The sequence below is a fragment of the Aulostomus chinensis genome, chromosome 20 (assembly GCF_037954235.1).
Source record: "Aulostomus chinensis isolate RoL2024-O1b breed Wild chromosome 20, RoL_Achi_v1.0, whole genome shotgun sequence".
NCBI lineage: Eukaryota > Metazoa > Chordata > Actinopteri > Syngnathiformes > Aulostomidae > Aulostomus > Aulostomus chinensis.
This window is the reverse complement of record NC_141339.1, coordinates 5,609,647-5,623,553: the sequence shown is the minus strand read 5'-3', so window position 1 is coordinate 5,623,553 and position 13,907 is coordinate 5,609,647. Positions and strand designations below refer to the sequence as shown.

The 13,907-nt window shown below is 40.6% G+C and overlaps 1 protein-coding gene across 4 annotated transcripts in view; it reads right to left on the bottom strand.

The window, feature by feature from the left end:
- enah (ENAH actin regulator) overlaps positions 1-13,907 on the bottom strand; it is a 139,262-nt gene that overhangs the window by 20,594 nt on the left and 104,761 nt on the right. For all 4 annotated transcript variants that reach the window (XM_086188985.1, XM_086188983.1, XM_086188984.1 and 1 more), the window contains exon 5: positions 2,487-2,779. In XM_086188985.1, coding sequence (XP_086045111.1) covers positions 2,487-2,779 — 293 coding nt within the window. The remainder of the gene's footprint in view (positions 1-2,486; positions 2,780-13,907) is intronic.

Genomic DNA, 13,907 nt, shown 5'->3' with positions numbered 1-13,907 from the left:
GTGACAAAACTGTGAGCAGCATTGCCTTTTTCTCCAATCATTGATTCAAAAACATTTTTTAGATGCCAAGTGGGTCTAAAGAATTTGTAATTTCCGACCAGCAAATTAAAACATACCAAACCCTTCAATAATTCAGTCTCATTAAGAAAAACATACTAAACTGACAGAAATGGCTCAGGAGAAGTTCAAGAGATTAGTTCCAGCATATCCACTGCTATAAAGAACTCAACCTCTTGATTTTTCTGTTCAATTTTTGATTTTGTCAAGAAAAAAGTGAACAAGCACTTTAGATCACAAATTGTTAGTAGAAGACTATTTTTCAGGGTTACGTGCTCAGTCAAATTATCGAGTCATCATGCAAAATGTGTGCACGGCAATAACTAAAACCCACAGAGAGCCAGTGGCATCTGTTAAAAAAAAAAAAACACTGTTAACACATCATCCTGTAAGGGAGGAAGAGCGAACCATGAAGCATAACAAGTTAAATCACAAACTGACATCATACTAACACACTCATCTGTTCAAACAGGATATGCATGTGAGTGTGTGCTCCCACATTCCTGTGTGATCAGACATGTTTGTTCTCTGTGTGTTATTGTGTATGACGTGTGAAAAAAACCCAACTGTTTTATCTGAAGGCTTTTGCATGCATGCAAGCACACATACTCGCACAAACACACGCGTTCGTCCCCGGGAGACTCACCAGCATTCTCCCTGATGATGTATTTTTAGCCTCTGAGTAACACCGCCGAACTGTGTCTGCGTGCGTGTGTGTGTGCGCGCGCGGATGTGTGTATGTGTGTGGTTGAGTGAGAGGTTATGCATGCATATGATAATGAGCTGAACATGCCACTGAAGCATACAACTCCAGTTACAGCCTTCCCTACTGACCCAGTCCTCAGACTCATCTCATTTCCCTTCCTATGGCACAACCAATCTCTAATCCTTCACAAGTCCAGCTACACTTGATGCTGCATGCGTTACATTACATTGGACTGAGACCAGTCTGAAAGGAATTCTAGATGACTTTTGTACACTCTAAGCTGCAGATTCTCTATGCTCACAGACAAACTTTATAAACTTGAGTCTGAAAAAACAATTTGGCTAAAAATCACCGATTCCTCCCAGTGCTTTGGGTCTGGCCTTTACGTCTGCATGTCACCAGTGCCATTTCTATTGTTGGAGCCAGCGACACTTTTTCTAAAACATAGCAATCATATGTGAACTCAGGCATACGTGACAATTATAGTATATTCCCTTCCCCCAAAAGCCCCATAGTCACATCAATCTGTTCAGAGCTTCTGTCCAGCCTCATCTGCATCAGAGTGTGGGCCTCAGTGTAGCTAGCATTGAAAGAGTAGCTCAGAATGCTAGCACTGACTGGAGAGGCCGAAGAGACAGAGAACTGCTCTCCAGTCTGATGGAGTACACTCTAGTCCTGCAACCCAGAACACAAGCGTAGTGATCATTTTTGGACTGGAGAGAAGATTTAGGTCCATCTTGCTGCCCCACACCACACTTTATATCTGAAGAGTCCATAGTTCTTTTCATAAATCTGATCATTGATTATGATTTGAAGGACTGTTTGAACAATTTGAGAACAGATGTCTTTGGGTTTTGGCTTGCTGACCAAAAAAAGACGTTCGAAGTTGTTTCCTTAAACTGTTGGAAACTGCAATATAATTTTTTTCCAAAGCAATTTTCTAATAATAACCAACAATCTAAAAATGAATCAAACAGAAGCAAAAATAGAGTAAATGAGAGAAAAACAGCAAACCATGAAAATAATTCTTCAACGCAACTCAACCACACTGCTTTCAGACATGAAGTGAAAAAATAAACTCACTTTCAATAAATAAATAAACAGTGTGCGTATTACTAAAACCACTGGACTTTTCAGTCTGAGAAGGAATGGATAAGAATACAGAGGAACTGATCCAAGCCACAAAATGATGAATACGTATTAAATGAATACAGCGGAAGATTCTTAGAAAAGCATGACAAGGTTAAAGTTGATGAGTGGGTGTATTCTTACTGAAGTTGCACATCCAAAAGAATATTAATGTGTATATAGTGTGTGTGTGTGTACTATGGAATTGAGTACACAACATTTTTAAAATTAACACTGGAACTATAGCTCAATGAAAATAAGCTCCTAAAAATGTTCAATATTTACCACTGACATCTGTAACTGATATCTTTTTCCACCATCAGTGCCATGTAATGCTCCAGTCTAACAAGAAAAAAATTAATTTCACGATCCAAGGGTTTTCGTGGTGAAAGATCGTCCTTAAGATGATATATTCTGTACTACACTATTGTAATTTCTTCATCAAAAACAACTGAATTATACTGTATATTTGTAGAAATTAAAAATAAATATCAAGACAAGGATGTGATTAGTCTCAGCATCTCGGCCTCTGAAAATTCAGACCCTGGTTTACTATGAGAATTTCAACAAAGCCCCAAAGTGCAGCATCACTCACCAGCGTTGGAGATGCGTCTCCCTCTCTCCCAGTCCTGCTGCTCTCTGTCCAACTGCTCCTGCTGCTCCTTCTCCAGCTGCTCTCTCTCCACCTTCTCCCTCTCCATCAGCTCACGCTTGGCACGCTCCTGCTGCTCCTGGCATTCCCGCTCGTGTCGCTCCCTCTCTGCCTGTGCCTCTCTTTCCTGGCGTTCCCGTTCCTGACGTTCACGCTCCTGCATCTCTCGCTCTAGGCGTTCCCGTTCCTGACGCTCCCGCTCCATCTCCTTCTGCTTCTGCAGCTCCTGAAGCTGCCTGGGGTAGGAGAGAACAAGAAATTAACAATATAATATTCCCAGCAGTTCAACTATATATTACATTTTGAAGATCTGTTCAAGGAACATTTGTCTTGACAAAAACTTCAGTTGAGGCCAGAGCCTATAATTAAATAACAATTCCTCAGAACCAAAAGAACTGATGAGGTGAAAGATTTAAAAACATGGAGTAAAAGTCTGACCAAAAAAGGTAGAAAGAGTGTAAATACTCAATTAATGTGGGACATGTCTTGACCCCCCTGACCCAAGTGCAATTACTCTCATCGTTACATAAGATACATCATTATATAATCGTTGCTACAAGGCACAACAGCATTGCTGTTATGCAACCAAAGCCAGTTTTGCTCAAATTTCGGCAAATTAAAAAGAAACAAAATGTTGAACTGCTTGCGGCAAAAACCCTCTTTGAGCTGACGTTTAAAAAACAAACAAACAAAAACAAAACAAAACAAAAACAATAAAGGGAGAAGAAAGTGACAAATATTCATTTCTTTTAATTTTCTTCTAAATCAATGTGCAATGATATTATGAGATACCAATAATCTTGACATATGGTGCACTCATGGAGGTCCTCCAAGAGTTGATCAGCTCACGTTATGTGTGTAAGCCCACGTTTGGTCACTAGGTGTCAGCAAAAGGCAGCAGAAGCGTCAATAGAGTGTGTGTGAGAGGGTGTGCAAGCCACCATCTGTGACATCATTGACAGAGACAGCATTTTCTCATTTCCTGCATTTATGATTTGATAACTTTTATGATGAAAACCATTTCAATTCACTCATCAATGTGATCTTATTTCTAATTTTATGACAGTTTTCTCTCCTCTAATCCTCTACCCATTACTGTCACCAGTAAAGCACTCTGATATATGCTCAGATGAAGGTTTAAAACCTCGTCTAAACATCCTGCATCTCAGGAGCATCGTTAAGAGTTTAAATGCTTTTGTTGACAACAACAATGGGAATCATCATGAGAGAGAGTCATGATCTCAATTCTCAGATAGAAAAATCGTGACTCGCAATTTAGCAAGAATTGTGCAGCCCTAGCGAGCATACTGTTTTTATCAGATTACCAAAGGAAAAGCAGAGCATAAAGATGAATACCTGCTAGCCCAGAGCAAACAATAAATATATATGCAATAACACAATACTACACAACATCAACTAAACAACTCATCATGCAATCAGGATGTGCACTGCTCATATTATAATGTGCTTGAGTGGGGTATTTGCACAAGGTGACGGATCAAATCTCACTCGTCCTGTTTTGCTGATGAAAGCTGACACAGTTTAAAGTCAGTCATCAGCATAAATATTGCTTCATGTAAACTCAGGCACTCCTTTTCCCCCCAACTGCTTAGGTGACACACACACACACACACACACACGCACACGATGTTCCAAAGCATATACTTTCCATGCAGCAGGCTGTAGTGAGAATCCTCCCCACTTTGAGTCTAACAAGTCTGATACCTCCAAAGCTCTACCATGTGTCTTTGATTGTGTCCCTTTATTGACATTTCACATAAGTACCACTTGTTCCTGTCGTCTGTCTGTGTGTGTCTCTACATGTAGGGAATCTGTTCTATGTGGTTCCAAGACCTTCACCCCCCCCCCCCCAGTTTTTTTTTGTTGTCTGCTTTTATTCATCCTGGAATGTGTGAGACTCATTGAGGGATGTTACACTTTATGTGAACTGAAATTAATCAGGCCTGCCATATTTATTGCGCGTATAAAAAAATCCTCAGCGAAGGAGTTGAACTCTTAAATATTGTCAATATTGTTTTCATCAATATTTGCACTGGTCCATATTATGCTACCGTAGATTTAAGCCTTCAGTTAGTCCTGGATTAATCATAACTTCATGATTTTGCTTATAATTCAACTACTTTCACAGTGGAAGAAAAACCACAAATCAGAACTACTTAATTGACAGGAGAAAAAAAATAAAATACAGAAGGCCTTCATGAATGTGGACAGTCCCCACCTCTACCTTCTTTGTCAAAATGTGGATTGCCAGGTTTGAGTCATTCACGATCTTCATCAATTTGAATCTAAATGTGAACTTTTAACAGCAGGATTGTATCACATGCATCTAAATATCATGCGGCGGTCTCACTTTGACTAACCAGCAAAAGCGATTAAATGAGTCCTTTCACATCTATAAATTATTGCCAAATCACATTCTTTTCTTTCTTTATGACCTTTCCATCATCGTAGAAGGATCTAATCTGTGAATTAACCTAATGCCGTGTTACAGCAGGTGTCATTATGACTGATTAAAGTGAATATAAGCGGCAGCACTCAAGGTAATTCAATCAAAACCCAGAAGCTTAGCTATGACATGCTTGAAGAGAGCACAGGGGATCCCGTGGGATTATTCCGGCCAATAAATTGGAATGGAGTTGTGAAGTAGGCTTTAAAAATTCTCTGTGTCTGTAACGCATCAATTTCTAAAAATGAAAAATAAAAGCTGAATTTAAAAAACAGCCAATATACAAGGATACACATCAACTTCTAATGCTGTGTCAGTAGTCACCTGAAGTAACAGCAGAAATACAGGGCTAACCTAGATTCATAGCTGATGGAAGCCCACGGAGCCATCTCTCTCCTCTCTATCACTCTCTGAGGTTTACAGCAGCTCCTCTGGGGACTTCCCTCATCTACAATAATACATTCTCTCTGAGAGGAAATGAGTGCCTGTGGGATCATCTGCATTTTAAGAGTAGCAGTACATCACATGATTAATTTTGGGGTGATGGTAGTAAAACTCAGCATAATCAAGTAAATCAGAAGGATTCCACTTTTTGCAGTTTTTCTACAGGGATAGCTAAATTTGTACCCACCGCCAGACACTGCTGTGAGTACAATTTGTCGACCTGTCAGGTAAGCAAACATCTTTTCTATCCATCAACTGTACGTGGTCTGTGAAACAAAGAGCCAATCCTATTTCACCCCCTGGCTCCGTGACTTGGCTCTACCCCTCCATCACCCGAGTGTCACGTAGGGGCGTCCCCATACAGTTCTGTAGATAAAGGTCTGGGGGCAAGTACGAGTGCTGCATTGACCTTCAAAGATTTTCCATAGCTACACTTAAAATAAAGAGGCATGAGACATTTCCCAGAATGCCTTGTGAGTCACTGCAAAGATGGCACTGTCCAAGTGACCAAAGAAACCAACAAATTTAGCAGTTTCACCATAAAGATTTAACATTTACAACATTGTGTAGTCTTAGTTTAATGTCACTGCAATGTATTAGGCTCCTTTTTTATATGAAAGCTCAATCATTTACGAGTAACATCAGGATGTTGATATCTCAGTCACATCAGCTACGTCTCATTAGATGATTATTAATATTTAGCATAGAAATACTACCTTTTGACATGTTTTCATGTTGCATTCTGTCCACTACGATGGCATGTGACTTCCTAAATGTACCTGAAGTTTAGTAGCGAGGCAGCTGCGCTCATAGCTCCTGTGTAGGCTGTCAGGGCTGCTAAGCCTGCTAATGAAGCTGTGTTTTAGTTACTTGTTTGACTGATTGATGGGTTAAGCTGAAGTTGTGAAGGAATCATGACCATGCATGCTTTTCAATCTCCATCAGATATATGGAAAATGTCAGAGTGATATTCCATCATCGTTACAGCACCATGTTAATCTAGGCGCTGTTTGGGACAGCTAACGACATATGGGTTTCTGAGTGGCTGTCCCACTTTGTAGGGAAAGATTTTTAACTCCTACCCTTTATGACTCTGTTCCAAGTGGCTAGGGATGAAGGGTAGGGGCAAGAATGAAAATGAGACTGGAATTGTGTGTCCTCTTACCAATGCCGGCATCTTTTTTTCTGATATTAGTGCTTGAGTACAGCAAAGCAATTGAATGTCTAACAATTACTTAGCTCACAATGGAGAAAAAAGCAGCCAAAATCACGGCTTTGTGTCATGAAGCATGTTGACCACAGTTCGAGTTGACGGATCATTTTAAGTAAAAGTGCAGAGAACATGCAGAAAATCGACAATCTTAAATTCTGTGAATGTTGTACATTTAATATTCTACACACAGCCACTTCTTTCAAACTGCTTGCAAATAGTAAATAAATTGGATTGTTGCACACACACACACACACACACACACACACACACACACACACACACACACACACACACACACACACACAAAAGAAAGTGACAGAGGGCAGTGATGTGATGTAACCAACAGGCAACCTTTGGAAATGACAGAGGAGCTTAAAGATCCTCTCCATACATTTATTCAGGAGCAAAAACTGCTCTTTCTAAATACTATATGTAAAGTGTATCTGATTGTTTGTGCAGAAAAACATTGATCTTTCCCACAGTTAAGAGGAAGTCTGTATTGGTCACATGTACAGTGAAATTTGTCCTCCACATTTAACCCATCCTCTACGGAGCAGTGAGCAGCCGCATGCAGTGTTCGGGGACCAACTCCAGATCCTCTGCCTGGAGCACCAACAGGAGTTATGAACTGAAGCTACATGTTTTTTTGTTGTTTCTTTTTTTTATAATGGGGTAACAGTCGCAACCGGAAAAAACCCAACACAGACACAAAAAGAACATGCAAACATCATGCAGAAAGAAACTTGGACAGCCGCAAGGCAACAGTGCTACCCACTATGCCACAATGCAGTTTTAAATACTTAAAACACCTCCTTTTTATTTTCCCAATTTAAAAATCCCAGACACTATACATATATTTTTTAATTTTACATTAAACTGTTAACACAATGTTAAACCTATTTGTCTAAAAAGTCTGTTCTCCCAGCTCTTCCTTTTCATACTTGCTTATGATGAAATCTGGACTAGGATCAGTGTAGAAAGTATTTTAGATGTTACAAAACAACACATGAGACAACAATTCTATGTCTGCACATACATTATTCTTCACTTTGGAGCTCACATAAAAAAAAAAAAATTTTGGACTTGAGGGGGATTCTATGAAGTCACAACGTGTATCTAAAGCGCAATAAGTTGTTTTCCAAGTTCTCCTACAGTCCAAACAGCTGCCTGTGTTCATTAGATGTTGGAAGGGTCAACTACTGAGCTAAATTCAGATGCCACTTGTTTTCCTTTCCTCCTCTGCTTTATCTAAAGAAGTGTAATCTATCAGGGCATTAAAGGAACATGCATTTAATACCTATTTATGTTTAGTTCTTGTATTTGCACTAACTTCATTTGAAAATCACAGTTTGATGTCACCTTTTGCCCGTGCAAAATACAGACATTCACAAAATTAGAGGGACAGAGCTGTGGATTCACTTCAGTAGAGGAGAAAATTGGAAAATCATTCTGTATTAGTGAAGGTTTATAATCTCTAAATCAGCGAAAGTGAAGGCCAGTGATGGTTCTTTTCAGAGAACAGATGCTCACAGAAACTGACATAGAGGCTGAAGCCAGCCGGTAGAGGAGCAGAACCATATTTTCCATCAAGAAAAGCCTCATCGGTGTTCTTTCTCTGAAACATGTTATAGCAGCATGCATGCTCACCTTTTCCGGAGCCCCCATTGTTGTTTGAAACCAATAATTAGTTCTTGCCACATCTGGGCCAAGGCTGTATCTCCTCCACGCATGCAGAACTTAAAACGGGACATAATGGTTTCCACAAAAACGGTTTACCCACAAGTTAAGGGTGCTGGGGGAACTTTTTCAGATTCAGATTCCAATCTACTGTCCGGTTACCGTGGTGTATTGTAGATGTGGTTGAAGCTGGTTCCAGCTCAGCATTGTGCACTGGGGCATTTCCACTAACACTTCACCTAGACTTACCTTCAGTTTACGAGAGACCTTTGCTGTTGGACTACAGCCAGACAAAGTCATCTGGAAACAGTCATTTTTACGATCACAACTATCACATGAACTTACTTTTTCTCATTAAATCCGTAGATAAAGAGGGTGCACTTGCTGAATCTGTTCTAACCTCAGCCATACCAATTTAGTTTTAGTTAAATGGCTCTACTGGCACTGAGGCGTGTTTTAGCTCGGAGGCTTTTAAAACACGTATGCGCTGCCTAAATTTTAGAGGACAGTGGAGCTGCAAATGTGTTGCTTTGTTCATGGTGGATACACAATGGGCAACTGGTTGGACCATGTCATTTGTTATTGTTACAGACAAATCACCACATTCCCTTAAAGGGGAACTTTTTCAACCAGGACCCCATTTTCTTACCCTTTTTTTCCCCCAAGTGAGTGATGGAAATAACCATATTTGAAATTGCTCCAATGTGGAGAGGGGCATACCTGCCTGCAGCCCCACAGCACGCCTTAGTGTAATCAATGGGGCAACTGGCGACTAAAAGTGTTTTTTTCCCCACTCTGACATACTCATATTGTTGTTGCTCACTAACACTAAAAAAATCTTAGGAAAATGGGGTTTAGGTTGAAAGAAACTGAACTTCTCTTTAGGTAGAAGGTCCAGACACACTAAATTAACCTGTCTGTAGTCAAGGGATTGGTGTGTGTGAGCACAGTGTAGTGTGCATGTATGGATACTGATGACTCACAGTAGGAGAGAGAGCCTGCCATTCCTCACCCATGACTTCACAACACTTGTAGCTTTCCGGCAGATGTCATGCGACAGCAACGCTCACCTTCTCAGTGCTCACGTTACACTCACATTCCTGGACAGTGAGAGCAGCTTCTCTTTCTGCCAGGACTAGAACACTCCTTCATTAATACTGGCAAGGTACATGAGGGAAAACCTCCATCCTCATCCTCACTGTTTACAGCAGTTGCAATAGGAAGGTGGAAGAAAAGCATTCCAGCAGACCGGAAAAAATGTGTCTTTAATCATTTGTGCTTTTATTTATGATCATTTACCCACTGCTCTACATAGTGATGTTACAAGACTCACGCAGAAATTCCAATACGTCAGTGTTTACCCTAGTTGGAAGGCCGTCATATGAGCCTGCAGCTGACCAGGTACAAAAATTGAATTCTTATCAGCAGATTTGCTTACATTTTTCAAGTCAAATTCAACGTTGTAAATAATGACACACTAACTTTCACCAATTATCAATAAAATGTTTTAACAGTACCAGTGAGTCCAACATAATGCCATCATAGGAGCTGTGCTGCACCAACATTTATTTCTGTTGCAGGATAAACTGCTTCACTAAACAGGGTTTGTTTGCGGACTGAAATTCAAGGCAATAAAACATCATTTGTATAATGAGTGAAATAATATGACCACATTCTAACAAGTAACTATCAATTACTGAAGTGCTTTGTGGTAACTGCTGGTACTGAGCCATCATTACTTTTGGTCCAAATGTCTGTTGTGAATTTTTATCTGTGATACTGTCAGATAAAATGCTAATCAGGACTTTTTACAGGGTGGGAAAACCAGGCAGTGCTCATGGGGCTTGTGTCATTTTGTATTTGCATTATTGAGAATTATCGATACAAGAAGTAAATGTTCTTCATATTTACTGAATAACCAATAATGATCATTTGGATCCCAAAGGGGACACGACAGAAAAAGATGTGAAAATGCAGAAAAGGCGAGAGCATCACTTGGGAATAGTTTAATTAGGATCACTGCACAGAAAATCCTGATAACTGACCTAGACTTCCTCAATGGGCTTGAAAGATGTAAAAAGTTTGCAGTCCAGCAGTTGCAGTCAGCTGGATTCATGTCATAAAAGAATCTTTAGTTTCATAACAAATCACATAACCTGTATCCATACAAACCCTCTCTCGGCTGTCCAGCTATATACAGCTTAACATGCTGCTTCTATGGCATCAAACTTACGCCCAAAGGTCCACCACAAGCGTGTATTACACCCCACGAGCGTGTATTACACTCCACGAGCGTGTATTACACCCCACGAGCGTGTATTACACTCCACGAGCGTGTATTACACTCCACGAGCGTGTATTACACCCCACGAGCGTGTATTACACCCCACGAGCGTGTATAACACTCCACGAGCGTGTATTACACTCCACGAGCGTGTATTACACTCCACGAGCGTGTATTACACCCCACGAGTGTGTATTACACTCCACGAGCGTGTATTACACTCCATACAGGCATTGAGCCTCCCATGTGCGCACAATTCAGTGACCACGAGCACAACTCTTAACTGCAGGCACAAAAGTTAACAAATGTGCGCATGAGCTCCAGCTGTCTGTGCTCTCGGTGTATCAATCTCCTCGCTCGTTGATCTACTCCTGCGCGCTCGAGTGAAACATGGGAAAAACAAAGCATAGAAAAAAAGCACGGAAACAATAATTTGTCTATGATTGGCCAACTTTCCGCTATTCCCGCCCCGTGAGCCTGGTTGCTGTGGCTTCCATAACTAAAACATGGACGTACTGAGCTAACGCGGCTAAGTCGGAGTTTAGTGAGTCAGAGTTTTATGATTTTTTCTTTGAAACATGCCACATTAGCGCTTACACTTTTGGTGTAAATTTGACGCCATATGCTTCTGACTGACCCTCATAGCTTCAAAGTAGAGCAGGAGTACCCTGAGGAGGAGGACATGCAGTACTTTTTTAGTACAAAAATGCTACTCTATTTCTGTTGTAATTGACAAGGTTTGAACAAACTATAAACTTTTTAGTCTTTCAAGTTCAGATTTAGAGTATCACCCTGTTCTTTTCATCTCACGTACATATCAGTTTTGATTCATAAACTACTGATAATGAGAAACTCTGACTTGAAGGAAAACATCAGTGGATTGTGAACAGCCCTCTGCCTCATTTAACTGGTGTCTCACTCGCCCCCTGACAAGAGTTGCCGGGGAAACTGTTGCCAGGGGAGCGTGGGTGGTGGCAAGGCCTGAATCTCAGCGTGCACATATATGCACTTGCATACGTATCCCTTCCTCATTTGTAACAACTTACTATGACTTGAGTTCAAGGCACTGAAAGTCAGAGAGGACTCGAGGGTAATACAGGAACTATCAAATAGCTCATTGTCCAATGTGACAGCCACCACATAGGCAGAATGCAAATAACTTCAGTAGAGCATTTGCACGAATGGTGTGAGGATCAAAGCTTTGAAAAGGCTCATCAATACTTTGAATTCTATCACTTTAACAGGAGTGTTTTATTAGCTGCCAAGATGATGGTGACTGAGATAATAAACAAAAATAAAAAAAAAACCAAACCCTGCATACTCTGGATCTAGGCGTCTTATCGAAAGTTTTATCTTTAAAGGAGTGGGCTGATGGCTGATGCTATCGTCCATCACCACTGAGCCCTCCACCACCATAACATCATGATTTAATAGCCTTCTCTATTTGGGATTTCTGTCCCTTTATAGGCAGCATCAAGCAGGACTACTTTGGTCTCACTTTTGACTTGTGGGAGATGCACCCCCCCCCCCCCCCGATCATTGCGTTAATATTATGTCTCTGTTTCCCAATGATTATTTTGTCATTAAATCTGGCAAAACCAAGATAACAGCTACTATGGTTCTTTTTTTCCATGTCACTTGTTAGTGTGAATGTTTCAGTCCTCAGTGGAGGTAGTGGAATAACTTGTCCGTAACATGGATATGTTAAACTTGAACCAAAGATCCTTCAAAACCTGGCAGGGGGGCGTGTGTTGGACATTGACCTGGCTGGGCTGGAAGTCCCTTTGCTGGCCTTTTTTTAGGTGGAGTAAGACAGCCGGAGGTTGCTGTCAGGGTGATCTTGAAGCAGTAGCAATTTCAGTGATGAGCTCGTGAACAAATTCCTTCCATCCATCCATCCATGTTCTACCGCTTATCCTGTTAAGGGTCGCGGGGGGCTGGAGCCTATCCCGGCTGCCTTCAGGGGAAAGGTGGAATACACCTCGGACGGGTGAACAAATTTTTCCCAATAGGACTGGGTGACCACTCTATTCTCAGATCTTCCAATCCTTTTAATGGAGATCTCCAGTTTGTGATCCACTCATGCAAGGGGTTGAAACATCCCTGAAGCAAAGCAGAGAAATTGAGTTTGTACTGAAGTTAAATGCCAAGTGTCCTATTTGGTATTTTGGGGGTTTTATTTAAACACCAAAGGTGGGCTTTTGAACACTACACAGCCCATCTATGAAAATTATAGAGATTATTTGTGAAAACAATATATGATAGTAAGTTAGCTAATAGGTGACTGAATTGTCTTCGGAAAAAAATGTGTTTCTCCCATTCAATAGCTGAGTGCCAATAGAAACAAGCTTATTGTAGAAATTTGGTAGAGTTGGTCCAACCCTGGTCTCAAAATATAAATGATGAACAGCAAATGACGAACAAACCTTTGAGACATTATATGCAAGGAAGTGAAACTACACCTGAAATGACGATGTTGTATGGTAACTTTGTTCAGCGGCAGCATTATCTGAAAATGTTGTGGTAACCTGGAGACACGATCGAGAGTTGTTCTTTTCCCATTTCCATCATTAGGCCACCAAGATTCCCAAAGCCAAAACACACACTTAGAGAGCTTTGAGTTTTTAAACATTCAATCTTTTTTTTTAATTGTCCTTTCGTATTTCTATCATTGAATGATTCAATTTGTTTGCTTTGGTTCCAGAATTAATCTAGTCTTCATTATTTGAACACGCAGTTCACACAAAACAAATACACTGGACAAAAACTTTTTTTGGTTTTGTTTCTTATCACTTGTAAATTCATTGGGGTTTTCTACTTGAGTTAATTGAGTCATCGGTTGTAGCAAAAATTAAGTCACATTCTGGTTCCCCCACTTTGCCACCAGTGACAACTGTGCTAAATCTCCAGGGATACTGATGACTGATAAAATCTGTTGGCCAGCTGGACTTTGTGGCTTGCCTGATTGGCTGAGAGAACCAGGAAGTGTCATGTGAATATATAAAAGGCCAGATGGACCATATGTATCCACACCAGTGAGAATTCAGCCAACACAAGTGTGCAATATACACACACTCCATGTGTCATGTGTCCTACTAACACAGGACTCAAACCCTGTTAACAAAGCCAAGTAAGCATATTGGTTTTAGAGGCATGTGTGTGTTCATTTCCACAGCTGTGACTGTCATTTGAGAATATGTGCAGATGTCAACACGTGTTTGTGAAACAGAGCACATTTTGCAATTAACAGAGGCTGGTGTAGCCATCTTTGTACCCAAA